Consider the following 25,958-nt stretch of genomic DNA (forward strand, 5'->3'; position numbering starts at 1 on the left):
TTACTCCTTTAGACCAACAACCTACTCACCTAATTGAATAGCCATCTTCAACACAATCTGTTGTGACAACAGTAAAACCTCAATTGATGCTTAACAGAGCAAGACCATTTTTTCCAGTATTTCCGATTATATCTTTTCTTCTGGAGAAAGTCTTATTTCTTCTGTGCTACTAGTACTAATACTACTGCAAAATAAGATGATTAATAAAACTAGTTTAATATTTTATAAATATTTTTTTAAATAATAAAATTTCATTTAAAATAACTATTACTATTACTTTTGTCATTCTAGCAATCCATGTTTTTCACACTTCAAATAATATTAATGTTTTGTTGTAATGTTTTATTACACATTGTAGCTGGTTGATTTAATTCAAGTCTTACAACTCTTATTACTTTTTAAATCCATTCGATTATGATTTTTGCCAACTTAAAATTAAAGATTCTAATGTTTTTCACAATCTAGCTGGTTAATTTAGTCTTAGAATCAGATGCTTTGTTTCCAGTGAAGACTTAGAGAAACTTGTTCATGCTTTTATCAGCAGCAGGGTGGATTACTGTAACGGCCTCCTCATTGGCCTTCCCAAAAAGACAGTCAGACAGTTACAGCTCATCCAGAACGCTGCGGCCAGGATTGTGACGAGAACCAGGAAATCAGAGCACATCACACCTGTCCTCAGGTCTCTACACTGGCTCCCAGTTACATTTTAGAGTTTAAAGTATTATTACTGGCTCAATACATTACAGATATGCTGATTGAATACAAACCCAACAGATCACTCAGATCTTTAGGATCATATAAACTAGAAGTTCCAAGGGTTCAGTCAAAGCAGGGTGAATCAGCTTTCAGCCACTATGCTCCTCGCTGCTGGAATCAGCTTCCAGAAATGATCAGATGTGCTCCAACATTAGGCATGTTCAAATCAAGACTGAAAACACATCTGTTTAGCTGTGCCTTTACTGAATGAGCACTGTGCTGCATCCGACAGATCGCACTATTGTTTTTTTTTCCTTCTTTTTCATTATCTTATAAAATTGTAACACATTTTTATCGGTTTTATTTATTTTTTATTCTTATTTTTATATATTTTTTTATTATTTCTTTTCATTTTCTTACACTTGTCTCTTTTTTCTTATTTATGTAAAGCACTTTGAATTGCCACGGTGTATGAAATGTGCTATATAAATAAACTTGCCTTGCCTTATAAAAGTTAAAGGGCTAGTTTTGCAAAAAGGGTTTGGCTTACAAATCAAGATATTTTAGATGAAAACCGACAGCTCTCGGACTCTATAGAAATATTGACAATAGACATTTTTACAAGTATTAGACATGTAACTTTAGATTTCTGATAAAATGATCTTCTTTCAAAGGCTCATATTTTGTTGGAGCCATTTAAGCTGGAAAACATTTTAGATTTTATTTTTTAAAGGATCAAACTTGGGTTTGGATTCATAAAAAAACTGTATGGCAAAAAAATATACAGTATATAAAAATATCTAAATTTTCTAGTAAAAGTACCTGGAGAAATTATTTACACGTTTATACAAAGAATATGTTTAACCCCAGTTGGCCTCAGTACGATATACCAAAGTGCATCTACTTTGGGCAACAGATGAAAGACATAGAGGCTCTATTATGCTTTTTTTTTTTTACTATAAAAAAAACTAAATGGATTCTGGGATGCTGTACATGGAGTTCCAAAAGATGGTACTTGAAAAAAGAAAAACAGAAAACCCCTTTAATATATCTTTTTAGAGTGAACTTGAATGGGATTTAAAATATTGTGTTTAATAAAAGGTTAAGCCTCATTTCTTATTTCTAACCGGAGTAGAAAATAATGGGAGTATATTATTATAAGTAAATTATGGAAGTATTTTTAAATAAATGAGAGTATGCTCCAAGATTTGACCTTCATATTAAACAAAATGCATGCAGAATATTGAACATACAGTTTAAAAAACAAATGTCACAAATTCTTGTAGATCTGGAACATTAATTCAGACTTAAAGTAAACCCTATGATTCACTTTCACCTTGTCCTGCTCTGATCAGGTTGAACCTCTACAGCCTGTGAGGGACGGTTTTCTGGATAACCAAACCTTAAAAACAAGACAGAGACAGACCGAGCAGTCCACATTGAACATCAGTTATGTGAACAAGTCCGTTCAAAAGGAGCAGGAAACAGGAACTAAAAGCACAAGCACTTCACATGCTTGGTTAAAAGCGGTAGCGCTGAATTCAACCAAAGCTCAAAGCTCTGATGTGAATCTGCTGACATGAAAGCTGCATCAGCTCTGAAAGCCTGGCAAGAAGCAAACAGGAGGGCTTTAAAGCTCAAAACAAATGAAGCTGAGTATCCCAGGTTAGCTCTAGAGCCATTGAAAAATATATAAGCGAGCATTATAACAAATGCTCAAAATATCAATAACAGAATAGCAATCAGATGCGTTTTCCAAATCCTTTCAGCTTGTTTTTAAATGAAATCATGCGTATACATTTTCATTGAATGCTAATTTGTTTTATGTTCTTCACATTTTAGTTGGTTACACTTAAAGGGTTAGTAAACCCAAAAATGAAAATTGTTAATAATTGCAAACTATGATGTTTTAGATGAAATACGAGAGCTCTCTGACTCTCCATAGACAGCAATGTTCCAAAAAACATCCTCAAAACACATTATATGACGTCAGTGGTCGAATCTGAATATGATCAAGCTAAAAGAACAAATTTGTGCACACATAAAACAAATATAACAACATTATTTCTCAGTGTCCGTATACATGCTCGTTCATGAGAGAATCAGTGATCCGAACTTAAATATTTACCTTATATGTCTTTATTTCACATTCTTCGCAGACCCAAACACGAACGTTTCAGCTTAATGCCTTTCCCGTTCTGAAATCGTTTTCTTACTCTGGCCTTTTATTCCACAGTCAATCACATTACATCATTAATTGAATAGCTGCACAATAATTAAAAAACAATCCAATCTCATTTTGTTTCCTATATAGCTAGTAACATAAGCAACCCAGGCTCATTGTGGAAACGTAGTCCCGGCGGGTACGTACGGCTGCAGTATTTGCTTTTGCGAATCTGCGAGAGGCCGCTGTTGTGCGCTTTTTCGCATCTCAAACGCCTCTCGCGTAAACCCACCAGAGGCCGCTGTCCGACTGACTGGATAATTGACTGCACGACCGGCCATTCGGCTGACCCGCCTTCCTCCTTCCCTGAACCCAACCAATTTTACCGATTGACCCCCCCCGCCTGCTCGCTTCCCTAAACCCGAGCAACAGTTTACAAAAGCCGTCCAAAAAAAGAAATGCCCTGATTTTTTTTCTACCACGTTTTCGGATTTCGCCGCGTTCTCACCCGGTTACGAAACTCGTTCTCTTAATTTTTGGGATTCTGTTTTCCCGAGCCTGCCGATGTACACAGTGAGCTGAGTGGACAAACGGGTTGCAGCGGGGAAGCCCTCTACATGGAGGTAAGCTGTTGTCCGGCCGGCCGGCAAGCGCAAAAGCGAACAGCGTCACACCGCCCCGTAGCGTTCGCTTGAAAAAAATAAATGCAGCCGTACGTACCTCCCGGGACGTATTCCGCTGTCTCCAAAACGTCTGCGGGACTACGTTATCAGAATGAGCTTGGGTTGAACATAAGGGATGTCTCCTCCGCCTACAAAAACATCATTTCCATATTCAGAGTAGAGATGCAACGATTAACCAATTTCACAGCGCTTTAATTCGTCACAGTTAATTAATTGTAAGGCTTCTCAACACGGCATTTCTGCATGGAATGAAAGTGCCGCAACTTAAAGTTCTGCCTTCTGTGCACTAGTTTAAAGTTCCGAGCTTGTACACCGATGCTAATGCCCACGCACAATGGATTTAGTATGTATGGCTGAAGCTATTAACTAAGGGCCGTTTCATGTCACGTCTTTTGCTCATTAAGTTCATTATTTCTTTTCTTGCGTGTATATTGGGAGCAACGTGCACGCGGCGTGCGATGCATTCACGCTTACCAGGCACACCTATTTGAACGAATGGTGCGAGGCAGGGCCGGAGTGGGACTCATTTTCAGCCCTGGAGTTTCAAGCCAGACCGGCCCACCTCAGTTCATGACTGTCTATATTAAAATAAGGTAATTTCCAATTCAGTTTCTAGTGACACTATCACGTCTTTTTCAAGACAACAGCTGCTTTAGAAATTCAAATGTTCAAAAGCCCTAACAGTATTATATGTCTTAACAATAAAAATGAAAAAAAAAAAAAAATATATATATATATATATTATTAATTTTCCCGGTTGAGATTCGAACACGGGTCAGACGGCGTAGTAACGCAACGTGTTTACCACTGGTCCACTATAGCACTAGTGCAGGGAGCATAAAAAAAAAGTATTGGACTGTGACCTGCAAGACACAGTATTACTTTATATTGATGGCTTAATCTTTTTCTCCCCTTTTTAGATTTCTGATCTAGTTATGTCAGATTTATTAATGTAGTGAATCATCTGATTTTCATTGAGCAGATGTATTATTCATTTATATTAATTCGAATTCGCTGTTTGGGGTCGAATGATGATAGTTAACGTTTCATCATCATTAACGTTAGTTAACCTGCAGGCTGCATTTTGCTCACGGGGCTGCGAAAAAAAAAAAATAAGAAGAGCGGCGCTGCGGTAAAATAATGAATAAAAAGAGTGAAGGTATGGTCAAATAAAGAAATAGATGAAAAAAGTGTGACTGCTGAGAGTGCAAGCAGCTAGGGACACCGGCCCTCATGGCCAAAATACGGACCGGCCCACTGGGAATTCTCCCGGTGCTCCCGATAAGCCAATCCGGGCCTGGTGTCATGAGTCATGTGACAAGAAAAAAAGAATACAAAATGAAAATTACCAAACAAGTTCATAATGTAGTTGATCAAAAGTGTCTTTCAGACAGAGGTTTAGCAGCCTTTGACTATGTTTGTTCTCTTTAGAAGGTAAATACTTAGCTAATTTGTAGCTCAGGTTTACATTAGACAAATACTATTTTTTATTTATTCTTATTTATTTATTGCCACATTAACAACTTATGGCTAATTCATGCCTGAAAGATATACATAAAATATTACATGACAAAAACTAATTCGTATTACAATAAAAAGTTACTAAGATAAATATATAGGATATAAATAAATAAAATTCACATAAAAATATATTCAAAGTTACATATAATTTTTTAGTTCAATTCTTGATAAATAATTTAAGATTCTTCCTGGTGGTACCTTTTAAAAATCTCCATCAAAGTGCTCTCCTTATATTGGTTTTCAAACTTCCACATTCCAACAAAGTATGTTTGATGTTAAGAGACAGCCTGGCAGTAATTACATTTAGGTGGTGCTTCGTTATTCAGCAAATACAAACGAGTCAACCAGGAATGTCCAATTGGACAATAGTATAGACAGTTTGATCATGCCTGGTTTCAAAATTATAATTTGCTAAGTGTCTTTCATTAATTTTTGGGGTCATTTCATGTAATTTATTATTTATGCAGTTGTCCCATTTTCTTTGCCATGTTTCATTTATATACAAATTAATTGTAGGTTTCAAGTCCTCAGGAGGAATTAAACATTGTCACTTTCAAGGAGATGGCCTGTTTTGCTGCTTCGTCTGCCAGTTTGTTTCCATGTAGTCCTGGCCTGGGGCCTGTTTCAGTAAGGAGGTTCAACCAACTTGAAGTTTAAACTTGAACTCTGAGTTGATTTACAGAGAGATTAAAAACTCTCTGAAAAGTTTTTGGTTTCAGAACAGCTGATCTGAGTTGGGTCAATCAACTTGGACTAGACTAACTTAGAGTTAAGCGTGCACACCGAGACTATTAAATGCCATTATCAATGGAGTGCAGATATTACGAGCATGGCAACATCTGAAATAAGAGATCAGCATTTCTGTCTCCAGCTGAACTTAATCTGCTCATGCAAAGTTTTAGCAAATATGAGCATATATTTTAAAAGCAACACCACTGTATCAGTGAGTGTACAGTGGTATAGTGAAAAAGAGACAGTTAGCGTGGAAAAACAGCAGCTCAAATTAATTTTCAAAAGTTATGTGGATCATGACATTTCCATCAATTGTTTTTTATGCGCATATCTAAAATAAGCATTACAATAGGTGGCTGGAAATGTAAGGCTAAGGTGAGAAATACCGCTTCGTTTTTAAAAAAGGGAGGAGACCGACAGAAACTCAGGGTTTAGAGAATAAAACCTGCACCAGACCAGGTTAGGTTCACAAAGTAAGTTACCACGGTAACTGACTCTGAGTTAAAGTTACCTCTCTTTCAGAAGCAGACTTGACTTACCCTGCTTTCTCGAGTTTGACAAACCTGCCATTCTGAAACGGAAAACCCAAAGTTTCTCTCATTTCAGGGTTAAAATACTCTGAGTTTTCACTTTACCTCCTTTTTGAAACGAGCCCCTGAAATCCAACAGAAGATAATGTTGAATTTCTTATTTTCTAGCATAGTCATTTTCTTTATATTCATGGAAATTATGGGGTGATAAGACTTTTGAAGATTCAAGTGTTTGAAGACAGGATTCCTATTTATTTATTTATTGTTCTGTCATTTATTTTCAGTGTTAAATTATTTGCTTAAATGGCAACATTTTACTTATTTTTAAGTCCAAAAAGAAATGGACTATAATTTTTTTTATTATTATTTTGTTCTCTATTATTTATTTACAGAGCAGCAATGAATAACATTTTAAAACATAAGTTTTTATGGGATTTCCCCAAACAAGTAGTGTTTTAAAATTAATAAATGCATAATTGTGATAACCGTAACTATAAACATACAACAAAAATCTATAGTCATTGCATCTCTAATTCAGAGAGTAAATTTGTTCAAAGAATCACATATAAAACATCATTACTAACTCGTTCATATATTCGCCAACTGGAATAACAAAAATCCCAGAAATCCGAACCAATAAAAATACATTCTCATATAATATCAATGTTAATCATTATCAGTGACTACGTTTACAGTACATGGACATCAGTAATCGAATTATACGCCTTAATCTGAATAACACAATACTATGATTAAGGTGATTACATGAGTTGCTTTTTGAATGTTCTTTTCATGATCCCGTTTTACATGTTATAGCACATAATAAGATTAAAGTCATTGCTTCACCACGCTATCCACATTTCCTCTGGAGTTTCATGTAATTTCAGGTGTTTTATTCTTAATTTGTCAACTTTAACTGTAGTTTGACACTTTCACTTTCATTCAGGAACATTTTATGCATGCTCCCCGTGACAAACGAGATATTGGATGCGAATATGAACTGCTGGAAGAGTGTTGTTTTAATGGAATTTGATAACGAACGCCGAATGGGGAAAAAAGAAATGCAGGTTTCTTCGCTGAGTCAGTAGGCGCAGAGAATAATGTCAAACAGCCCTGTGTATGAAATATCCTATCACAAAATGCAGCAAAAATCCTTCACAACGGTAATAGTTTGATTTGCGGTGTTTACATGTCTGTATTGCACTTCAATAATGTGACTAAAATAGGAATACTCCACACGTCTTAATTTGATTTCTGTTTTGTTTGATTATGACCTTAATCAGATTAAAATGAACCAAAAATCGCTTTTACATGGTAGACTCTTAATCAAAGTATTGTCTTAATTCTATTAAAATCGTATAATTGGCATCCATGTAAACATACTCATTAAGAATCAATGCGCCCTATACTGACACTGAGGAGAAGGAACTGTTGAATAAAGCTGTTATCTTTGTTTTGTGTGCGCACAAAATATTGTCGTGGCTTGATATTATTTCGATGATCTGTTTCGAGGATGTTTTTTGGTATTTTACTGCACTTTGAATGAGTCTTGCTGTCTATAGAAGATGAAGCAGCCCTCAGATTTCATCTAAAATATCTTTATTTGTGTTTCAAAGATGAATGAAGGTCTCTAGGATGTTTTGGAATGACATAAGGGTGAGTAATTATTGACTGAATTGACACTTCTAAGTGAACTAACCCTTTTATGTTTTATAAAACATTTTCATTGAAAAAAATCTTCCGAAAGTAAAGCCACTGACAATGTGGAAAACGTAAATGCTTGGTTTTAAAGCGCTCCACATGCTTAGTTAGTGAATTACCAGTGAATTCAACCAAAGCTCTGAACCAAAACCAAACAATGGGACAGTAAAGCTCAAAGCAAATGAAGCTGGTCCCGGGTTAGCAAGAGCGCAGGACGTGCAGGATGAAGACCCGTGTCACCTGGAGGAGTATTTTTGGGTGACGGACTGCAGGAGTCTCTGCGACGCCTGCTGGCCCAGCTCTCTGGCGGCCTGGAGGATGCTCTGTGGGGACAGCAGGTTGGGTGGGATGGAGGGAGGTCCCGGGGGCTTTGTCTGGGACGGGGCTGAGAGCGTGACAGGTGGACGTCCAACACTGCGGCTATTGTGGACAGAGCAGGAAAGGCACGGACACAAAAGGAGCTTCATTTGAATGGGTAAGTGTTCAAAATAAGAGATAAGAAATGAAATTGAGCGTTAATGCAAACTGAACACATGTAGTAATCTATTCTGCTCTCTAGTGGATGTTCGGTGGAAGTGAGGCATGTATATGAAGAAGGAGATAGGCGCTGATCAGGGGAAATTCAGCTTTAGTGTAGCTGACACAATGGAAGTAGTTTAAAACTACATATCATACAGGATGTGATCCTTGTTTTAGATTTTAAAAGGCTGGATTTTTATGTTTTTAAAATATTTTTTTTACTAGATTGCAGGACCATAATATAGTAAAACTCTGACCTGTTGCAGGACTTAAAATACAGACAAAGATTTACAATACTCTCGCTTAAACATTGATGTTTACAAATCAATGTCATGCAACATTACACTATGTGTCAAATATAATTTTTTCTGCAAAATCTTATAATGTCATGTTGCCAAATAAGAAATAAACACATGCATGCATGCACGCACGCACGCACGCACACACACACACACACACATGCACAATCTCTAACTGTGAAAAAGGGGTTAATTTTTGCACAAGAATTGCCCACCAGTTGACCTGAACCTACAGAGTCTTAAATTATAATCATATCTGTTATAATGATATGATCCCTGCACAAGTCTAAAGTACACTTCAGTGTTTACATGTATGATAATTGACCATATGCAAAATAGACTTAATTATTTCAGGATAATTGAAGCTGAATGCAAGATTATACAAATACAAAGATTATGTTTTAGATATACAGTGTGGCAAAAAAGTATTTATTGAGCCACCAATTGTGCAAGTTCTCCCACTTAAAAAGACAAGAGAGGCCTGTAGTTTTCATTATGGGTATACCTAAACTATGAGAGACAAAATGAGGGGGAAAAAATCCAGAAAATAACAGGATTTACAGGATGTAGGATATTATCCTGTAGGATATCTTCTTTGCAAATTATGGTGGAAAATCAGTATTTGGTCAAAAACAAAAAATTTTCTCAATACTTTGTTTGATACCCTTTGTTGGCAATAACAGAGGTCAGACATTTACTGCAAGTCTTCACAAGTTTTTCACACACTGTTGCTGGTATTTTGCCCCATTTCTCTATGCAGATCTCCTTTAGAGCAGTGATGTTTTGGGCAACACTGACTTTCAACTCACTCCAAAAATGTTCTAAGGGGTTGAGATCTGGAAACTGACTAGGCCACTCCAGGACCTTGAAATGCTTCTTACGAAGCCACTCTTTCATTGCCCAGGTGGTGTGTTTGGGATCATTGTCATGCTGAAAGACCCAGTCATGTTTCATCTTAAATGCCCTTGCTGATGGAAGGAGGTTTTCACTCAAAATCTCACGATAAATGGCCCCGTTAATTCTTTCCTTTACATAGATCAGTCATCCTGGTTCTTTAGCAGAAAAACAGCCCCAAAGCATGAAGTTTCCACCCCCATGCTTCACAGTAGTTACTGTATGGTGTTCTTTTGATGTAACTTAGCATTCTTTCTCCTACAATCACAAGTTTTTACCAAAAAGTTTAGTTTTTTTGATCCGGAGCCCCAGATCGAGGAAGATTATCAGTTGTCTTGTCCGGTTATGGACAAGTGTCTTATTTACTGATAACGAGTTCAAACAGATGCCATTAAAACAGGTAACACTGGAGGACAGGGAAGCCTCTTAAAGAAAAAGTTACAGGTCTGTGAGAGACAGAAATCTTGCTTGTTTGTAGGTGACCAAATACTTATTTTACTGAGGAATTTACCAATTCATTCATTAAAACTCCTACAATGTGATTTTCAGTTTTTTTTTCTTTCTCATTTTGCCTCTCATGGTTGAGGTATACCTTTGATGAAAATCACAGGCCTCTTTCATCTTTTAAGTGGGAGATTTTGCATAATTGGTGGCTGCCTAAATACTTTTTGTGCCCCACTGTAACTTCATATAATGTGTTATTACACAAAACCTGTATTTTTAAGCTTGAGTGCTCTCAAACTCAATTCCAGGAGGGCTACAGCTCTGCAGAGTTTAGTTCCAACCAACTCCAATTCACACCTGCTTAGTACGCAGTGTGAATTGTGAATTGTGTGTAAAAGTGCACTGCGCCATCGTGGCACGACGAAGGCTGTCTTATTTAAAAAAAAAAAAAAAATTCGAAGGCTTCTTCAAACGCAGCCTCAAAATGCGTCCCTCACTTCCCAGGTAATGAAGGACACAACTGGTGGATTCTTCACGGCCTCGAACATCCCAAGATTCATTGTGCGCTGATGACAGCAGGACGTTTTAAAAAGAAAACTCTGGTTTAAATGTATGAATTAAGTTTAGTTTACTTGGATATCTAAACATATGTTAAAAAACAAAAAGAGCAATAACATGTCATTATAAAGAGTGATTTTATAGACCGTTTACATTTTCATGTGAACAGTTGAAGTCAGATTCATTAGCCCCCCAGTTTATTTTTTCCCCAATTTTTGTTTAACGAAGAGAAGATATTCTTAAAACATTTCTAAACATAACAGTTTTAATAACTCATTTCTAGTAACTGATTTATTTTATCTTTGCCTTGATGACAGTAAATAATATTTTATTAGATATTGTTCAAGACATTTCTATACAGCTTAAAGTGACATTTAAAGGCTTAACTAGGTTAATTAGGTAGGTTAGGGTAATTAGGCAAGTTATTGTATAATGATTGTTTGTTCTTTAGACTATCTAAAAATATATAGATTAAAGGGGCTAATAATTTTGACCTTAAATTTGTTTTTTAAAATTTAAAACTGCTTTCATTCTAGCTAAAATAAAACAAATAGGACTTTCTCCAGAAATAAAAAATATTATCAGACATACTGTGAAATTTTCCTTGCTCTGTTAAACATTATTAAAATTCAAAGGGGGGCTAATAATTCTGACTTCAACTGTATACAGTACTTTGTTTTGCCTTCAGATCGCTTAAAATCAGTTTTAAAATCACGTCGAAAAAAGTCATTATAAATTTTATTAGTGCTTATTAACAGCAGCTGTTACGGTTGCCTGGTGTCGAGATCCGTCCTCTGTAGGCTAGATAGTCTCATTTCAGAATGTTTGGTTCAGCCTATGTGGACTTCGAAGGACTCACCTTTGAAGTCTGAAATGAGACAGTAATAAGCTCCATCCCCAAATGGCACATCAAACACTATGTACTTATGGACTATGTACTTATGCACTTACACCCCGTACAGCATAGTATATGTATGTAGTGTTGTTCCAAAAGGAACACTAATGGTTATTTTACTAAGCGAAAATTCAAACTGTTTCCTTGATGAGGTTTGACAGTTGTCATATTAGTGGAATACATGACCAAACTACTAAATAATACCTGCCATGAGTATAACCACATTCACCATCGGGAGGCAGTATAATCACTCTCGTAAGAGAATTTAGCTTTCACAATCCAAAAAAAATAAAGTTATCCAATATGTGTGCCCGAAAGCTCCGCCCCTTCTGCAACGTAAGCAAAACTGCGGTCGTTGAGTGCGTGAAGTGTCCGTTAATACACACTTCATTTTACCGGTTGAGGGAGTGCAACAACCGGGTAATTAAAGTGCACTTAGTATTTTTAGACTTTATAGTGTGAATGCACTTACACTATTTATACTACAAAATGGTGTAGAATAGTGCATAAGTATGCGATTTGGGACGCACTTAATCTCTAGTAGTCTTGAACAAGGTGTAGCTGATTACTTGTATCAGCTTAGCTTGATTAAGGTTGAAGCAAAACTGTGCAGAGCTGCTCCCCTCTAGGAATTGTGCTGGCGAACTGTGAATTATGAAATGCCAAAATGTATCCTGAATTCTAGAATCCCCCACATACTGTACGCAGGCAAGTTAGTTTTTCTAAATACATGTGAAACGCATGATCAGTTTAGACAAGGACAAATTGTTTGTACACTATTTAGTCCAGTCCACATAGTACCTACACTGAACCAGGCTGTTGTTTCACTAAAGGGGATACACAATAACATAATCTATTTAAGACAGTAAAAACAATAGGTCCCTGTGTTGACAAAAGATTGAGTGAGAGAAATATATATAAAAAAATAAAAACTCTATTTTTAAATAAGTACAAATACAATTCTTCCAGGTGTGCCTGAGTATATTTGTCTAATTTGTTCAGGTGTGCATCTGTTTATTTGTCCAAGTGTGTATGTGTATTTATATAGTGTATATACACACACCTTACACTTATACGTTGGGGCTGGGTGATAAAGCAATAAAATGTTTATCATCCAAAGCAGAAGTAAAAGAGATTTGCTGTTAAAAACTAAGCTCAGAGTCAGAACCAAATTAATAGAAAAAAATCTATGCATTTAGAAAATATTGATTAATGCAGAATGTCTAACATTTTTTCGACCCAGCTTAATGCATTACATGGGCTGTTTATCTGTTAACATGTATGTAAGCAGAACCATAGCTCCAGTTTAGTTTTGTTTTACATGCAGACAGATCAAAAAAAAAAAGTAATCAGCAAGATAACTAGCAGTGATTCGCTTCAAAGAGAACCGCTTGTCTCTGTGACTCAGTTTAAAGTCAGATAAAATAGCACTACGACCTTGACAAACAAATCTTTGTGAAACTATCCAGCTAGAAAACCATAAATTTACTGTAATACCAGTAACTAAACCATGGTATTGTGGCAGGATTGGGAGACATAGGTATGATTTTTTTTATTATTATGTTATTAATGTAGATATCTATTAAATTTATTGAAGAACTAAAGAAATATAATTACAGGTTGTTGCTGTTAAGCTATAGCTTAATTTGGTTGATGTGTTTTGACATTAAGCAGTAATTTAAAAAAAATAACAACGTTGCATTAAAAGGAAGTTAAGGAACACTTCACTTCTTTTTGAAAAAAAGAAAGATTTTACAACTCCCCCAGAGTTAAACAGTTGAGTTTTATGATTTTGGTTAATTCATTCAGGTCTGGTGAGAGCACATTTAGCTTAGCATAGTGTAGGTCATTAGCCGCATTTCCACTATCAGGCCAGTGCGAGCCAGGGCTTTAATCGGGCCAGGCCGGGCCAACAGCCCGGGAGGTTGAGAAATGAGGCCGAAATCATGTCGCGTTTTCACTGTCGGGCTAGTAGCTCACAGCGCGTCACGCAAACACCGCCAACAGAACGTCCCCGAATCAAACGTCACACAACCCGAGTGAGCGCACCCGTCCATAATATAAAGCCACAGAAAGTCTCCTTTATAACTCGATATGGCATGTATTTTATAACATTCTCGTTTTGATAGACGTCGTGTTAAGTGTTTCCGGCACAAGAGCGAGTAGCCTAATAAAATATAGCCATATTTGTTGCGCTCGGCAGCTATTCAATAAAGCTCTTCATTTAAAGTTTCATTTATAAATTTAACCACGTCATATAAAAACATAAACACTTGTTTGAGGATATAGAACACATTTTGTGTTTGGGCTTTCCCCCAATGCGTTTAAAGCTGCGCTGCGCAGGACTGAGTGACAGAAAAAAAAGGTAGGCAAGATTCTGCATTCACTTACCCAAATAATGCTCTTTTTGCGCGATTTGATTAATATCGTATCCGAATACTATATAAATATATATATTTATATATATATATATAAATATATTTCAAACCTTCTCCGGTGTTAATTGTTTTTAGAAAATATCTAAAATCTTTTTTTTTCAGATAGGTCTTTGTAAAATGAAAGTTAGGCTATATGTGGCTTTAAAACGCTTTGGCCCGATTAGGCCCCGAAAGTGACAGTGGAAACGCGACTAACCTTGGCTCGCTCGCTTTAGGTGCGATAGTGGAAACGCGGCTATTGAATCAGATTAGACCATTAGCATCTTGCCTAAAAATGATTAAAGAGTTTTTTTAATTGTCCAATTAAAAGCTTGACTCTTTTGTAGTTACATAGAGCACTAAGACAGATGGAAAATGAAAAGTTGCTATTTTCTAGGCCAATATGGCTAGAAATATGACTTATTCCAGTGGTTATGGTCCAATTCGATTCAGATTTTCATGCTAAGTTAAATGTGTTCCCGTCAGACGCGGAGATTGGCTGAATGAATTCAAAAATGGTAAAACTCAACTGTTTAATACTTGTGGAGTTAAAAAAAAAAAGGAAGTGGAGTTCAAAAAAAAGTTTTATTAAACAAAATTATATATAGAAATTTGACATTTACTGTGATACTGATTGATAAGAACAATTTTAGTTTGATTATTAACGTTAAGACATGTAAAAAGTAAAGTGGACTTACGGAGTCTGAGAGTAGGCTGTCTGTCTGGAGTGTGTGGGGGTTCCTGGGGGAGTTCGCCCAAAGCCCTGGTCACTATAAGACCTTCGCAGTGGACTCTACCAAGAAAAACCATCAGCTGGAGTTAATCATGTTATGGCAGTTCTATATTTAATTTAACAGTTATATTATATAATATATAAGAGTTACCGGTTATAATCCTGAAACAGGATTCAATTTTACTTTACCATTCTCTGATTAATATAAATTTGGGATTTGTCCAATTTGTGTGTCTGTCAGGTTGCTCTTTTGTGTAGTAAGTGAGCAGCTACGATTTATAGACATTTTACCAGTTATTGAAACATCTGGCTATGTGAGGCTTCTTCAATTTACCTGCACAGGCTCTCTGAATGCTTCCCTATCCCAGGACCCTTGGTGCACATCCCACATTGATGAAGTGTGTTTGGAGAACAGAGGACGTGGACTCAGATCAGGAGCGTCTGTTTTTATGAATGAATGAATAAAGAAAATAATTAATTAATTATTTTTTTGTAAAATACACATGACTGAACATTGAAACAGTTTAAATAATTTTGAAATGTTTCAAAAGGCAATTGATTGATATGACAGGAATGCAGAATTTCAGCAGTATTCGAGTCTTCTATGTAATTTGATCCATTAGAAATCTTGCTGATGTGATATTCAGTTATTAATAATGTTTATTAATTATGGTAATAATCAATGAGGTATTTCGAAGATGGCTAGGATTAAAAAAAAATATTATGAAACTGTATAATTGTATAGATGACATATGTACACAACAAATGTAAAATAATCTGATTATTTGCTGTGCACACAGGCAGGAAAACATATGCTGATATTTTAGTAAATAAAAAGAGCTTCGCTGAAACATGCTACCAAAATCGCAGTATGTAAGCGGAGCAAAGGAAAAAGAGAGAAAAGAAACTTAGTTCAACATTTATAAAATAATTATTTTATTTAAAATGCAGCTTGTTTAATGTTATTATATAAAAACATAATTAATGAAATAGAGCTGGCTTTTTGTTCATTTTATTTTAAAATGTATTCCACATTTACATGTAAACTACAAATAGCAAGTTTTAAATCTACATCGATATAATCTCAAGATCTAGAAAAGATTTGTACTTGTACTATACTCTTCAGGGTTTTCAAACTGAATAATCCTCCCTCACACTTGTATGCAGAGTTATTGCACATTTTTTAAAATGAAAAAAAAAGATACTCTTCAGATATTAAAGTTTAGATGTATTGGCTACATCTAAATGACATTCATAATTTTTTTTTTTTTTTATTTGTTGTAACAAGCCATGTGCTTTTTTTCACCTCATCACTTTGTTTTTGTCACTGATCTACACAGATTTCAAATAATGTTCTCTATTGTAGACTGGTTGTTGTCATGCCTATGATGATTGTGAATTGTGCTCAAGCATGCAAGGTTTTTGATTATAGAGGTAAAGTTGGTTTTATATTTGCACATTCGTTAATTTAGAACTCACTGTATTGTTTACCATGTAACTTTGAATATTCGATTGGAATTAGCATGCAAGTGTGACTTGAAAAAAAAACATTAACACTGTTTATTTGACTGTGAACAATGTTGTACTTTGATAGTCATTGGCTGCTAATTAAATGATTTAGCTATTTAGATTTTGCAAATAATACTTTTATGGAATTTTATTAATAAGGGGAAAGTCTGAATTTGCGAATATGAAACCAACTTTACCTCTATCTTTTGATTTGAGTTCTATACCATTACATAAACTTGTTGCAAAATCCAATGTGTAATTTATCAATAAAGAAACTAAGCACTAAAAACTGCCATATATAATTAATAAATGAACACAAACTAGCATAGAAAACATCTAAAATGTAATAATATTTCACATTATTTCTATTTTATTTTAGGGACGCAGCTCAAACAACTTTAAATATTCGAAATGTGTGTATACAACTTCATTAACGCAGGTTAAGTTAAGGCATTTTCACATAAACACCGGTTACCTGTCAGTGCCAGTCTGTCGGGGATGTGCATGCTGTAGGCAGCAGGCAGATCTTCAGCAGGTCTGGGATGAACATGTTCTGCTGTCTGAGCAGTTGGACCGACCCTCAGGCGCTCGGGCACGCGCATCTTCTTGTTGATGACCTCAGTGAAGTACGGGTCACTCTCGCGCATCGGCGGACCGTCACCAAAATACCCCGGAGATGCCATAACAACCCCTGGTGCCAGTAAAGGGAATTAAACCGACAGCACGGCCTAACAATAAAAGTTAAGCTGCGTACGTGAGCAAAAACAAACACACGGACTAAAACAGACGACTAATAAAGTGTGTAAAGAAAACATAAGGTAAGTTAGCCAGTATTCAAGACAGAACCTGTTTGGTTGTTATAAGTTAACGTTAGCAGCAGTCTATGACCCTTGTGTTCAGATCTACAGGTCAACCATCAAAATCCGTTCACTCATGACCTACAATATCCTAGACAGACTAAGTTACAACATAGGCGAAGCAGTTTTAACATACACTCAACTAATATATTCACATAAAGCAAACAACCGGACGGGAACATTGAACTGACACCTGTTGATAACCACTCGTGGGGCTAAATCTGTCAACTCACGCCTGTAAATGTGTTCACGGCTTATTCTTAACAGTTTGGTTTCAGGTTTAAAGCAAGACCAGTTTAAATGTACCAGCGACACATTCCCAAACAATATAAATAGCGTTTAAATGTCGTTTTGGTTTAGTAAGAGAGTTCTTTAAACTTCTTCCATAGAGCTGTGTTCAACCCACCTTCACGCGGCTCACGTCGACTGACGTACGTGACGTCATGTAGCTGCACGCAAAAGTAGGCGGTGCAAACTCTGTCAAACGATTTTATTAACGTGCTGTGCGTAGAATAATGATTTCAGCAGCAGAGACATCTCTCAGAAAATTAGACAAAAAACAACATGAGATAATAACATTATGTACAGGAGCTATTAAAACGACACCAATTGTAGTATTACAAACTGAAATGGGGAAATGTCTTTAGAAATTAGAAGAGTTCAGTCATTAGTGAGTTATTATTGGCAACATTTGAAAGGTCATAATCAAGAACATCCAACACTAGAAACACTAAAGCCGTGTTGAGAAAAAGAGAGCAGGAAAATAAAAGGACAGTGTGAAAAAAAGCAAAACAAATGAAAGTGAGTCAATTAAATTTTAGTCCTAATGTACCTTTAAAAGTAATTAAACCATGCTTACTACCAGACGCAACAGTAGGTTTTACACTATTAGAAAAAAAGAGACAAGGATGAAGAATGTAGTTTGTTTTATGTGCAGAAATATATTAATGAATATTACAGTTATGTTAAAATATATACAGATGCCTCATAGTTTAAATAGCATGGCCTTTTAAAGTTCCTAAATTCCAAGTTTCTGTACGGAAAAGGAATAATGATGAAGTGTCGGTGTATACAAGAGAAATGATTGCATTGTTATTAGAAATACAGTGGGTAGAGGAAATCAGTCATCTGTTCAGATTCAGGTAAATCGCTGGCTAGTTTACAATATAGTAAATCAGAAGGGAGACCAGACATTTTAATTGAAATAATGCAAACATTTTATAGGATTCAAATGATGGGTATAACAGTAATATTTTTATGGGTACTTTTTATCTCAAAAAGTGGACTTTGCAGTTATTCGACTCAATTTAATTATGAGGTTAAAATTCTGCATTTTACTGAGTTTTTAAGCAAAAATGTTTTGCTGAATCAGCTTGTCAGAAAGTCACACATTTTAGGTCACCAAAAACATTTTCTAAAGATTAAAATAAAGAAATATGAAGAGGCTACTTTTTTTAGGCTACTTTATGATTTTTATATTACTAGTGGGGGAAATAGCAGTTTAAATTGTAATTTATTAGGCAAATAACAAACTGGTCAGCATATTCAACTTTCCTTAGACTCAGAAATTGGCCATTTGAATAATAAAAAAAAAACATCTATTCATTCGTTTTCTTTTCGGCTTAGTCTCTTTATTAATCAGGGGTTGCCACAGCGGAATGAATCGCCGACTTATCCAGCATATGGTTTACGCAGCGGATCCCCTTCCAGCTGCAACCCATCACTAGGCAAACATCCACACACACACCACAACCAATTTAGGGTACCCAATTCACCTATAGCACGTCTTTGGACTATGGTGGAAACCAGAGAAAACCCACGTGAACACAGGGAGAGCATGCATTACAAACAAAACACAGAGATGCCAACTGACCCAGCCGAGGCTCGAACCAGCGACCTTTTTGCTGTGAGGCGATCATGCTACCCACAGCGCCATCGTGTCACCCACCCAAAAAAACATAATGATAATATTAATAATAATGTAGAGCTTCACGATTTTTCTAGCTTTTCTTGTAAAAAAAAAAGGAAAATTCATGGATAACAATAGCCTATTGAGTTTTAATATGGGCTGCTTTTGGGGCTTCACAAGTTTATATTGGTATTTTTTTCTTTCAAGAATGAGATCCAAGATTTAGAATAAGGGTTACTTATAAAATATTTCCTCTATAACAACAATACAGTAAAAATTGACTGGCATCAGATTTCGCTTGGTCTTAAAGCCATTTTTACGATGGGTTATTTTGATATTAGTGATGGCATAACAGTTAATATAAAACAAATAAGCTCATGGTACAAATACTGGACTTTTGTCAGTGCGGGGGTGGGTCTTTCGATCCACCCGGACCCCCCTGTCTACGGCCCTATATATGCTTTGACTTCCATATAGGATAAACCAAGTGCTTTCCTCAAAATAACTTATTTTGTGTTTAACAGAAGAAAGAAAGTCAAACGGGTTTGGAACAAGTAAAGGGTAAGTATATAATGTCAGATGTTTAATTTTGGGGTGGGCTAACCCTTTAAAGAAAAAAAAAAGACACATTTATTTGCTGAATTTTCTGATCCTTTATTAGAATTCTCCAAAAACACCAGTGCTTACACAAAAAGGAAATTGGCACTTGGAACATTCAATCAACAGTGTGATCTCAGGGAATAAAAAAACAGCTCTTAGAATGAACATAGGCTACATGTAAAATGCTTAAATTATATTTAACAAATAGAGATGTTTTGGCCATTACTCGCATCAATAAATCTAGTTCTTCTGAGCAATATATAAACATGTAGTAAATCTCTAACAGCTAATTCCATTAAAAACATCTTCTCACTTGAAATGAAAGAACCTTTTACTGAAAGGATACATATAAAAAACATTTCTCTTATTCTTAAAATATCATAAACCAGCAAAGACAAACTATAATAGTGTCAGAGTGATACTAAAATGACATACTTTCTAAGCAGATCTAATGTTTAAACTGAATTTTATGATGCATATTTGACAGGAAAAACGCAAGTTTTTTCCAAACATGTCAATCTCATTGGAAGCTCCGTTAACAGAGAGAAATCATTAAAGAAAATTCTAATTTAATTTGTTATGGAAGACTCCAAAGGCTTCAAGTTGTTCTTGAAGTCTATGGTCTATTAAACACAACTAAAGCCTAATAAAAAGCACTAAAAGCGAGAAATTGTTATTTTCTTTGGGTGACATATCATAAACAAGCCTGTGTGTCGAAACACAAAGCACTCAGGAATAAAAGTGAGCTCACAGAGCCGTGTTCAAAATATATTCAAGCTTAAACATGAACAAATACTTTAAAAGCGTAATTATAATGAAAAAAATAGACTCGAGCATCAGTTCACGATTTACGCAAGTGACCTTTGTGCGTGACAGATCTGATTATATGTACTCTATATTCGAGTTTTATCCATTTGGTACAAAAATGGCGCATAAATGAAGATACAAGACACACAAATTGTCATATAATTATGAATTACAATACAAGTAGTGCTTATGTTTATAGTGTTTCGATTTAAACGCAACCTTTTTTAACAGATTCATGATAATCGGAGCCACAGTCAATTACAAATAAACATAATAACATAAAAACAAAGATCAATAATGGTGCGTTATCATCTTCGAGTTTGGGATAAAGCATATATTAAGCATGTAAACAAAGCCTGTGGCTCCTGTGGCACATTCTTACTAGCACGAATGCTAGACCAAATGAGTGCTGCAAACAGGCATAGATATGAACACAAATACACTCTTCACACGTACGGTTCAGTCTTGCTCTGAAATAAACACAAAGATAAACCACGCTTGACATTATCTTCAAGTCTTGCTACAGCCGACAAAGTGTTATTTTAAAAACTTGTTGCTTCATGCGTCATTATAGCGTTCAGTCATAACTTACAACCCACCGAAGCTACAAACAGTCCAGCTAAAGCTTGCCATTAACTACAAGCGAGTTGGCTAAATCTTTTCCCTTATCTGTGCTTCAACAAAAACTGATCTGCAGTCTGTGCTAGCCTTTATCAACGCTGTCTACTGAGCCGGCAGCTCCATCAGCGCAAAAAGACAGCCTGTCAGGGCATTGTGGGATTGATTGTTGTGGCTGGAGCTAAAGGCCCACGAGACATAAGCAAGCCCCATAGCCAAGTAAGCAGTTTGCAATTATTTTCAATGAGAAGCAAGGACAAACCCATTCCCCCCCCCCCCCATCCCCCCCCCCCCCCATTGTTTCCTTCATTACTTTTTTATATAGTCTTTGAATATGTCCAGTATACTGTTTGGTCATGTTAAATGTCTAACCCTTTTTTTTACAATAAGCTGTAATAAACAGTGTTTCAGGACAATTATATTAAGGCTCTATTCGTTTTAGTGCTTCACTTAACAACTCAGTGACTCTTTTGAAATGTCACCTGGATTGATGCAGCGATATTGTCCCATCACAAGTCTAAAGGTGCGGTCACACTTCACAGTCAAAGCAAGGTTCTTTGTTTTTTTTTTTTCAAGCTTACACCAGAAGTGACTTTCAAAGCGAGCAGCTTTCTGTTGGTCAGCATGGCAAAATTGTATGGAAGGCCATCAGGGCCAAAATTCTTTAAAGGTGCTGTATGTGAGTTTTTGACTCTTCTAAGGCATATAAATATATACCATAATATTTAGGATATTTAAGAAAATGAAAGTGACTGTTTATAAGTGAGATTGGTCTGGAGTAAGTCGAATTGTGGAGCCTACACATTTCTCTGTAAATTATTTTTGTTTCATATTTAATTCTAACTATTTCCTTATGCTTTCTGGATGATGTCGTATTATGTTGTGTCCGACTATTTGTGTATTTTGAAATGGCCTTTGTGACCCCCCTTTATTTTTTATGTTGTTTTTTGTTCTGTTTATGTTATTGATTATTTCTTATGCTAAAAACAATAAAAAAGATTATAAAAAAAAAGAAACTGAAAGTGAACATTCTCGATTTTCTGAAAAACAATGTTAAACTTGGTTATTCTCCTTTGAAAATGTGCGTTCTGTGTCAAAAAGTTTACTTAATTATTTCCATATATTATATTTCCATATTGGGCGACGCAGTGGCGCAGAAGGTAGTGCTGTCGCCTCACAGCAGGAACGTCGCTGGTTCAAGCCTCGGCTGGGTCAGATGGCGTTTCTGTGTGGAGTTTGCATGTTCTCTCTGCATTTGTGTGGGTTTCCTCCGGGTGCTCCAGTTTCCCCCACAGTCCAAAGACATGTGGTACAGGTGAATTGGGTAGGCTAAATTGTCAATAGTGTATGAGTGTGGATGAGTGTGTGTGGATGTTTCCCAGAGATGAGTTGTAGCTAGAAGGGCATCTGCTGAGTAAAACATATGCAGGATAAGTTGGCGGTTCATTCAGCTGTGGTGACCCCGGAATAATAAAGGGACTAAGCCGAAAATAAAATAAATGAATGAATATTTACATATTATATTATAATTCTGAGGGGCGGTGTGGTGGCGCAGTGGGTAGCACTGTCGCCTCACAGCAAGAAGGTCACTAGTTTGAGCCTTGGCTATGTCAGTTAGCATTTCTATGTTTCCCAGTGATGGGTTGCAGCTGGAAGGGCATCCGCTGCATAAAACATGCTGGATAAGTTGGTGTTCGTTCCACTGTGGCGATCTCTGTTGATGAAGGGACTAAGCCGAAAAGAAAAGATTACATTTGTGTTGCCTTAAAGTAAAGAAGGTGTATTTCATTTGAGTCTTGAAGGCTGCCTAAATTTATTCTGCAATAAATGCAAACTCTGGAGGACAGTTGCAGCGTCTGAAATGAGACGCAAATCTTGAGTTATAAAGATCCACATGAGGTGGTTTTTAAGTAATACAAATATTAGAAACATTAGCTGAGCAGCTAACAGTGTAAGGATCGTCAAGCACACTTGTTCCTTTCTGTGTGCTCTATCTGGCAACCTGTGTGTGTATCAAGTCATCGGAGGAGGGGCCGGATGAAAGAAAAAAAAACTCTGCAATATTTTGCATGAGCACCGCTATCCGCTTGTTAAGTGTGACGTCACGCAAAGCGGCTTCCGGGACCAAGCGCTCTATTGAACTGAATGGGGAGACTCATGAAATGGTAATAATAAACGTTTACAAAGCGATTTAAGGCTTTCGAAAATCACGATCGCAATATATATGTCCATGCCTAATATCCGATGGCCAGAAAGTGATTCATTTTTTTATAAATTGTAAATTTTTTGGTATTTGTTATGCAGCAAGCCCAGAGATTGTTGTGTACACTATGATTTACATAAAATTAACTTTAATGTGTGATAGGAATAAAACGTGATCATAAACGAATGATTTCTCCACTCAAATGAATGGCGGCTTGGACCCGGAAACAGTATACATACGTTACAAACACGTCACCACTTAACAAGCAGATACTTAGTTCAATCACTAAGTGTCAAACGCTTTCAGGCTAGAAAATAGCAACTTTCTATTTCCATTGGTCTTAGTACATGATGTAACTACAGAAGAGTCAAGCTTTAAATAGGAAAAGTATCAAAACTCCTATTTGAATTTTTTTGAGCGAGATGCTAATGGTCTAATCTGATTCAATAATCTATGCTAAGCTATGCTAAAAATGCTCTCACCAGAACCAGAGATAGGCTGAAGGGATTCAACAACGGTCAAATTCAACAATTCAACTCTAGGAAAGTTATAAAATGAGCCTATTTCCAAAAATGGTGGAGTGTTCCTTTAAGACAATTAAACTGTGGATGTTGGGAACAATTACACTTTTGACCCTGACTGCGTTCCATAAATGTGAGTGACCAACTTGAAATCTCTATAGACCATTTCAATGTGATCATGTCATCGGCACATGAACATTTTCTGCTTGTTATCAAACTATTTCATAACTGTAACAAGAGGCAATTCAAATATAACTTAAGGTTAAAACAGCCGTTATAGCATTATTCATCAATATGTGGTTCATTTTGGATTCTCGGAAGCTATAGAAATCAAAAATGTAAAACAGGAAATAGGATGATGCCATTGTTTTTGTTTACATCCCTCAAAATGGTCTATTGGGTAATCATTTGCCCTCGTGTGAATTTTCCCGTAATCTCCTGTATTCATATGAAAACTTTGCAGAACAATAGTAATTGTGACCACACCTTAAGCCAAATTTCCCAGTCACTCAAGTGAAGTTGGCAGTGTGAGAAGTTATTTACATATTTACCGCAACGGCAGCAGTTCATTGGCTTAAACCTGAGCTGGAAAACATGATTCAGCCACATGTAGTAGACGGGCAGTTTGGTTGACTAGTTCGAGCACAAGCTGTACACACAGACACATAGTGATGAGAAGGGGAACACGTTGAGGACAAGCAGCATTATAGTACTGTATAGCACCTGGGTGATGTCAAAAGCCACAGAATGCTTTGCACTGATCCACACAGTTATAAAAAAAAACAGTAATAAAACACATCGTAAACAGTCTGAGAACGAAGAAAACAAAAACTAAGGGCCTGGAATGTTGTGTTATCCAATGATTGGGCCCCAAACACAGGGTTTTTTTTCAAGAGGGAGGTTTTGTGTATATGTGTCTTTTGTAACGAGTGATTGTGTGAACACCCAGCAAGCATTTTTTGTTTTTAAAAGATGTCTAATAAATGTCTAATAGACGTCTAAACATAGTCGTCTTGGCTAAAACAAGGTTCAATTTGGGATGTCAGTAATAGACATCAAAGAATGGGTCAAAACTAGACTAGTCATTAAGTAAACAGAACTGAATGACTGCACATTTAAGGCCCTATCATACACCCAGCGCAATGTGGCGCAAGGTGTGGCGCAATAGTCTTTTGCTAGTTTCAGCTTGGTGCAAGAGTCGTTTTGAGGCGTTGCGCTATGCTGTTTAAATAGCAAATGCATTTGCGCTCATATGTGCGTCCATAGGCGTTCTGGTCTAAAAAGGAAGGCGTTCTGAGGCGCACTGCTGGCGCGTTGCTATTTTGAGAAACTATAATAGATTTTTCATTAGACCAAAACAAACCAAAGTCCAAAAAACTAAAACTAAAGTCCAGCGCAGAGTTGTGCCTCGCTTACACACTGCTTAATACACACAAGATGTAGAGCAATACGCAAATATCTTTACATATGAAAAAAATAAAATATTAAGGATATATATAGGATATAATAAGAATATATGTAGGATATAAATATAAAGGATTAAAATATTACAAAACATATTATTTTCTAGCCTACGTAAATATGAAAAATCACTGCTTTTATGTCTTCTTCATCTCGGGAGGCTTTTTTAGTTCATTCATAACAATTTGCTTTTGTATAATGTTATTACTATTAGCAGTATTATTTATAATATCCATATTTATGTTTGTTTTATTTAAAACAAGCTTAGATTTGCCCACCTGCAGATTTTAGACGATATGGGGCACAGCATGTGTTTTAGGAAATAACTCAGGTTTTTGAACACACTTCTTTATTATTGTTCATTTATTCATTTGCTGGAAATTAGAACTGAATTTATAAATAGTTTTGAAACAAATACTTGTGCTTAACAAACAAAATTAATCATTTATAGGCCAATTGATGTCTGTGCGTAAAGGTTTTCTGTTAAAAAACTGTTAACTGTTTGCTAGTGAAATGCTCATTTTTTCCACTTAGACATCCTGTAAATAGCGAATGCGCTTATGGCGCGAAGCAGCTGGATCTTAAAGGGAATGGGAGATGAGACTCTAATTGTTTTATTCTCAAAACACACCTATAACTCATTAAGAAAAATAAACTCAACCCTTTTAGACCATGCGCCATGGCGCA

General features: G+C 36.1%; 1 protein-coding gene across 13 annotated transcripts in view; it reads right to left on the reverse strand.

Annotated features, from left to right (window-relative positions):
- prrg3 (proline rich and Gla domain 3) overlaps window positions 1-25,958 on the reverse strand; it is a 46,307-nt gene that overhangs the window by 883 nt on the left and 19,466 nt on the right. For 2 of the 13 annotated variants that reach the window (XR_011007945.2, XR_012396434.1), the window contains exons 5-9: window positions 16,771-16,986; window positions 15,121-15,227; window positions 14,752-14,846; window positions 8,268-8,447; window positions 2,033-2,098 (exon numbers count right to left, since the gene is read on the reverse strand). Coding sequence is in view for 8 of the 13 variants with exons in the window: in NM_001386279.1 (NP_001373208.1) it covers window positions 2,033-2,098; window positions 8,268-8,447; window positions 14,752-14,846; window positions 15,121-15,227; window positions 16,771-16,978 (656 nt within the window). In the remaining 5 variants the exon portion in view is untranslated. Of the gene's footprint in view, window positions 1-2,032; window positions 2,099-8,267; window positions 8,448-14,751; window positions 14,847-15,120; window positions 15,228-16,770; window positions 17,024-17,558; window positions 17,622-19,690; window positions 24,460-25,958 lie in introns of those variants that run through there. The other 11 variants (NM_001386279.1, XM_068215745.2, NM_001386280.1 and 8 more) reach the window with 11 other exon arrangements.

This window comes from Danio rerio, chromosome 21 (genome assembly GCF_049306965.1).
Source record: "Danio rerio strain Tuebingen ecotype United States chromosome 21, GRCz12tu, whole genome shotgun sequence".
Classification (NCBI taxonomy): Eukaryota; Metazoa; Chordata; class Actinopteri; order Cypriniformes; family Danionidae; genus Danio; species Danio rerio.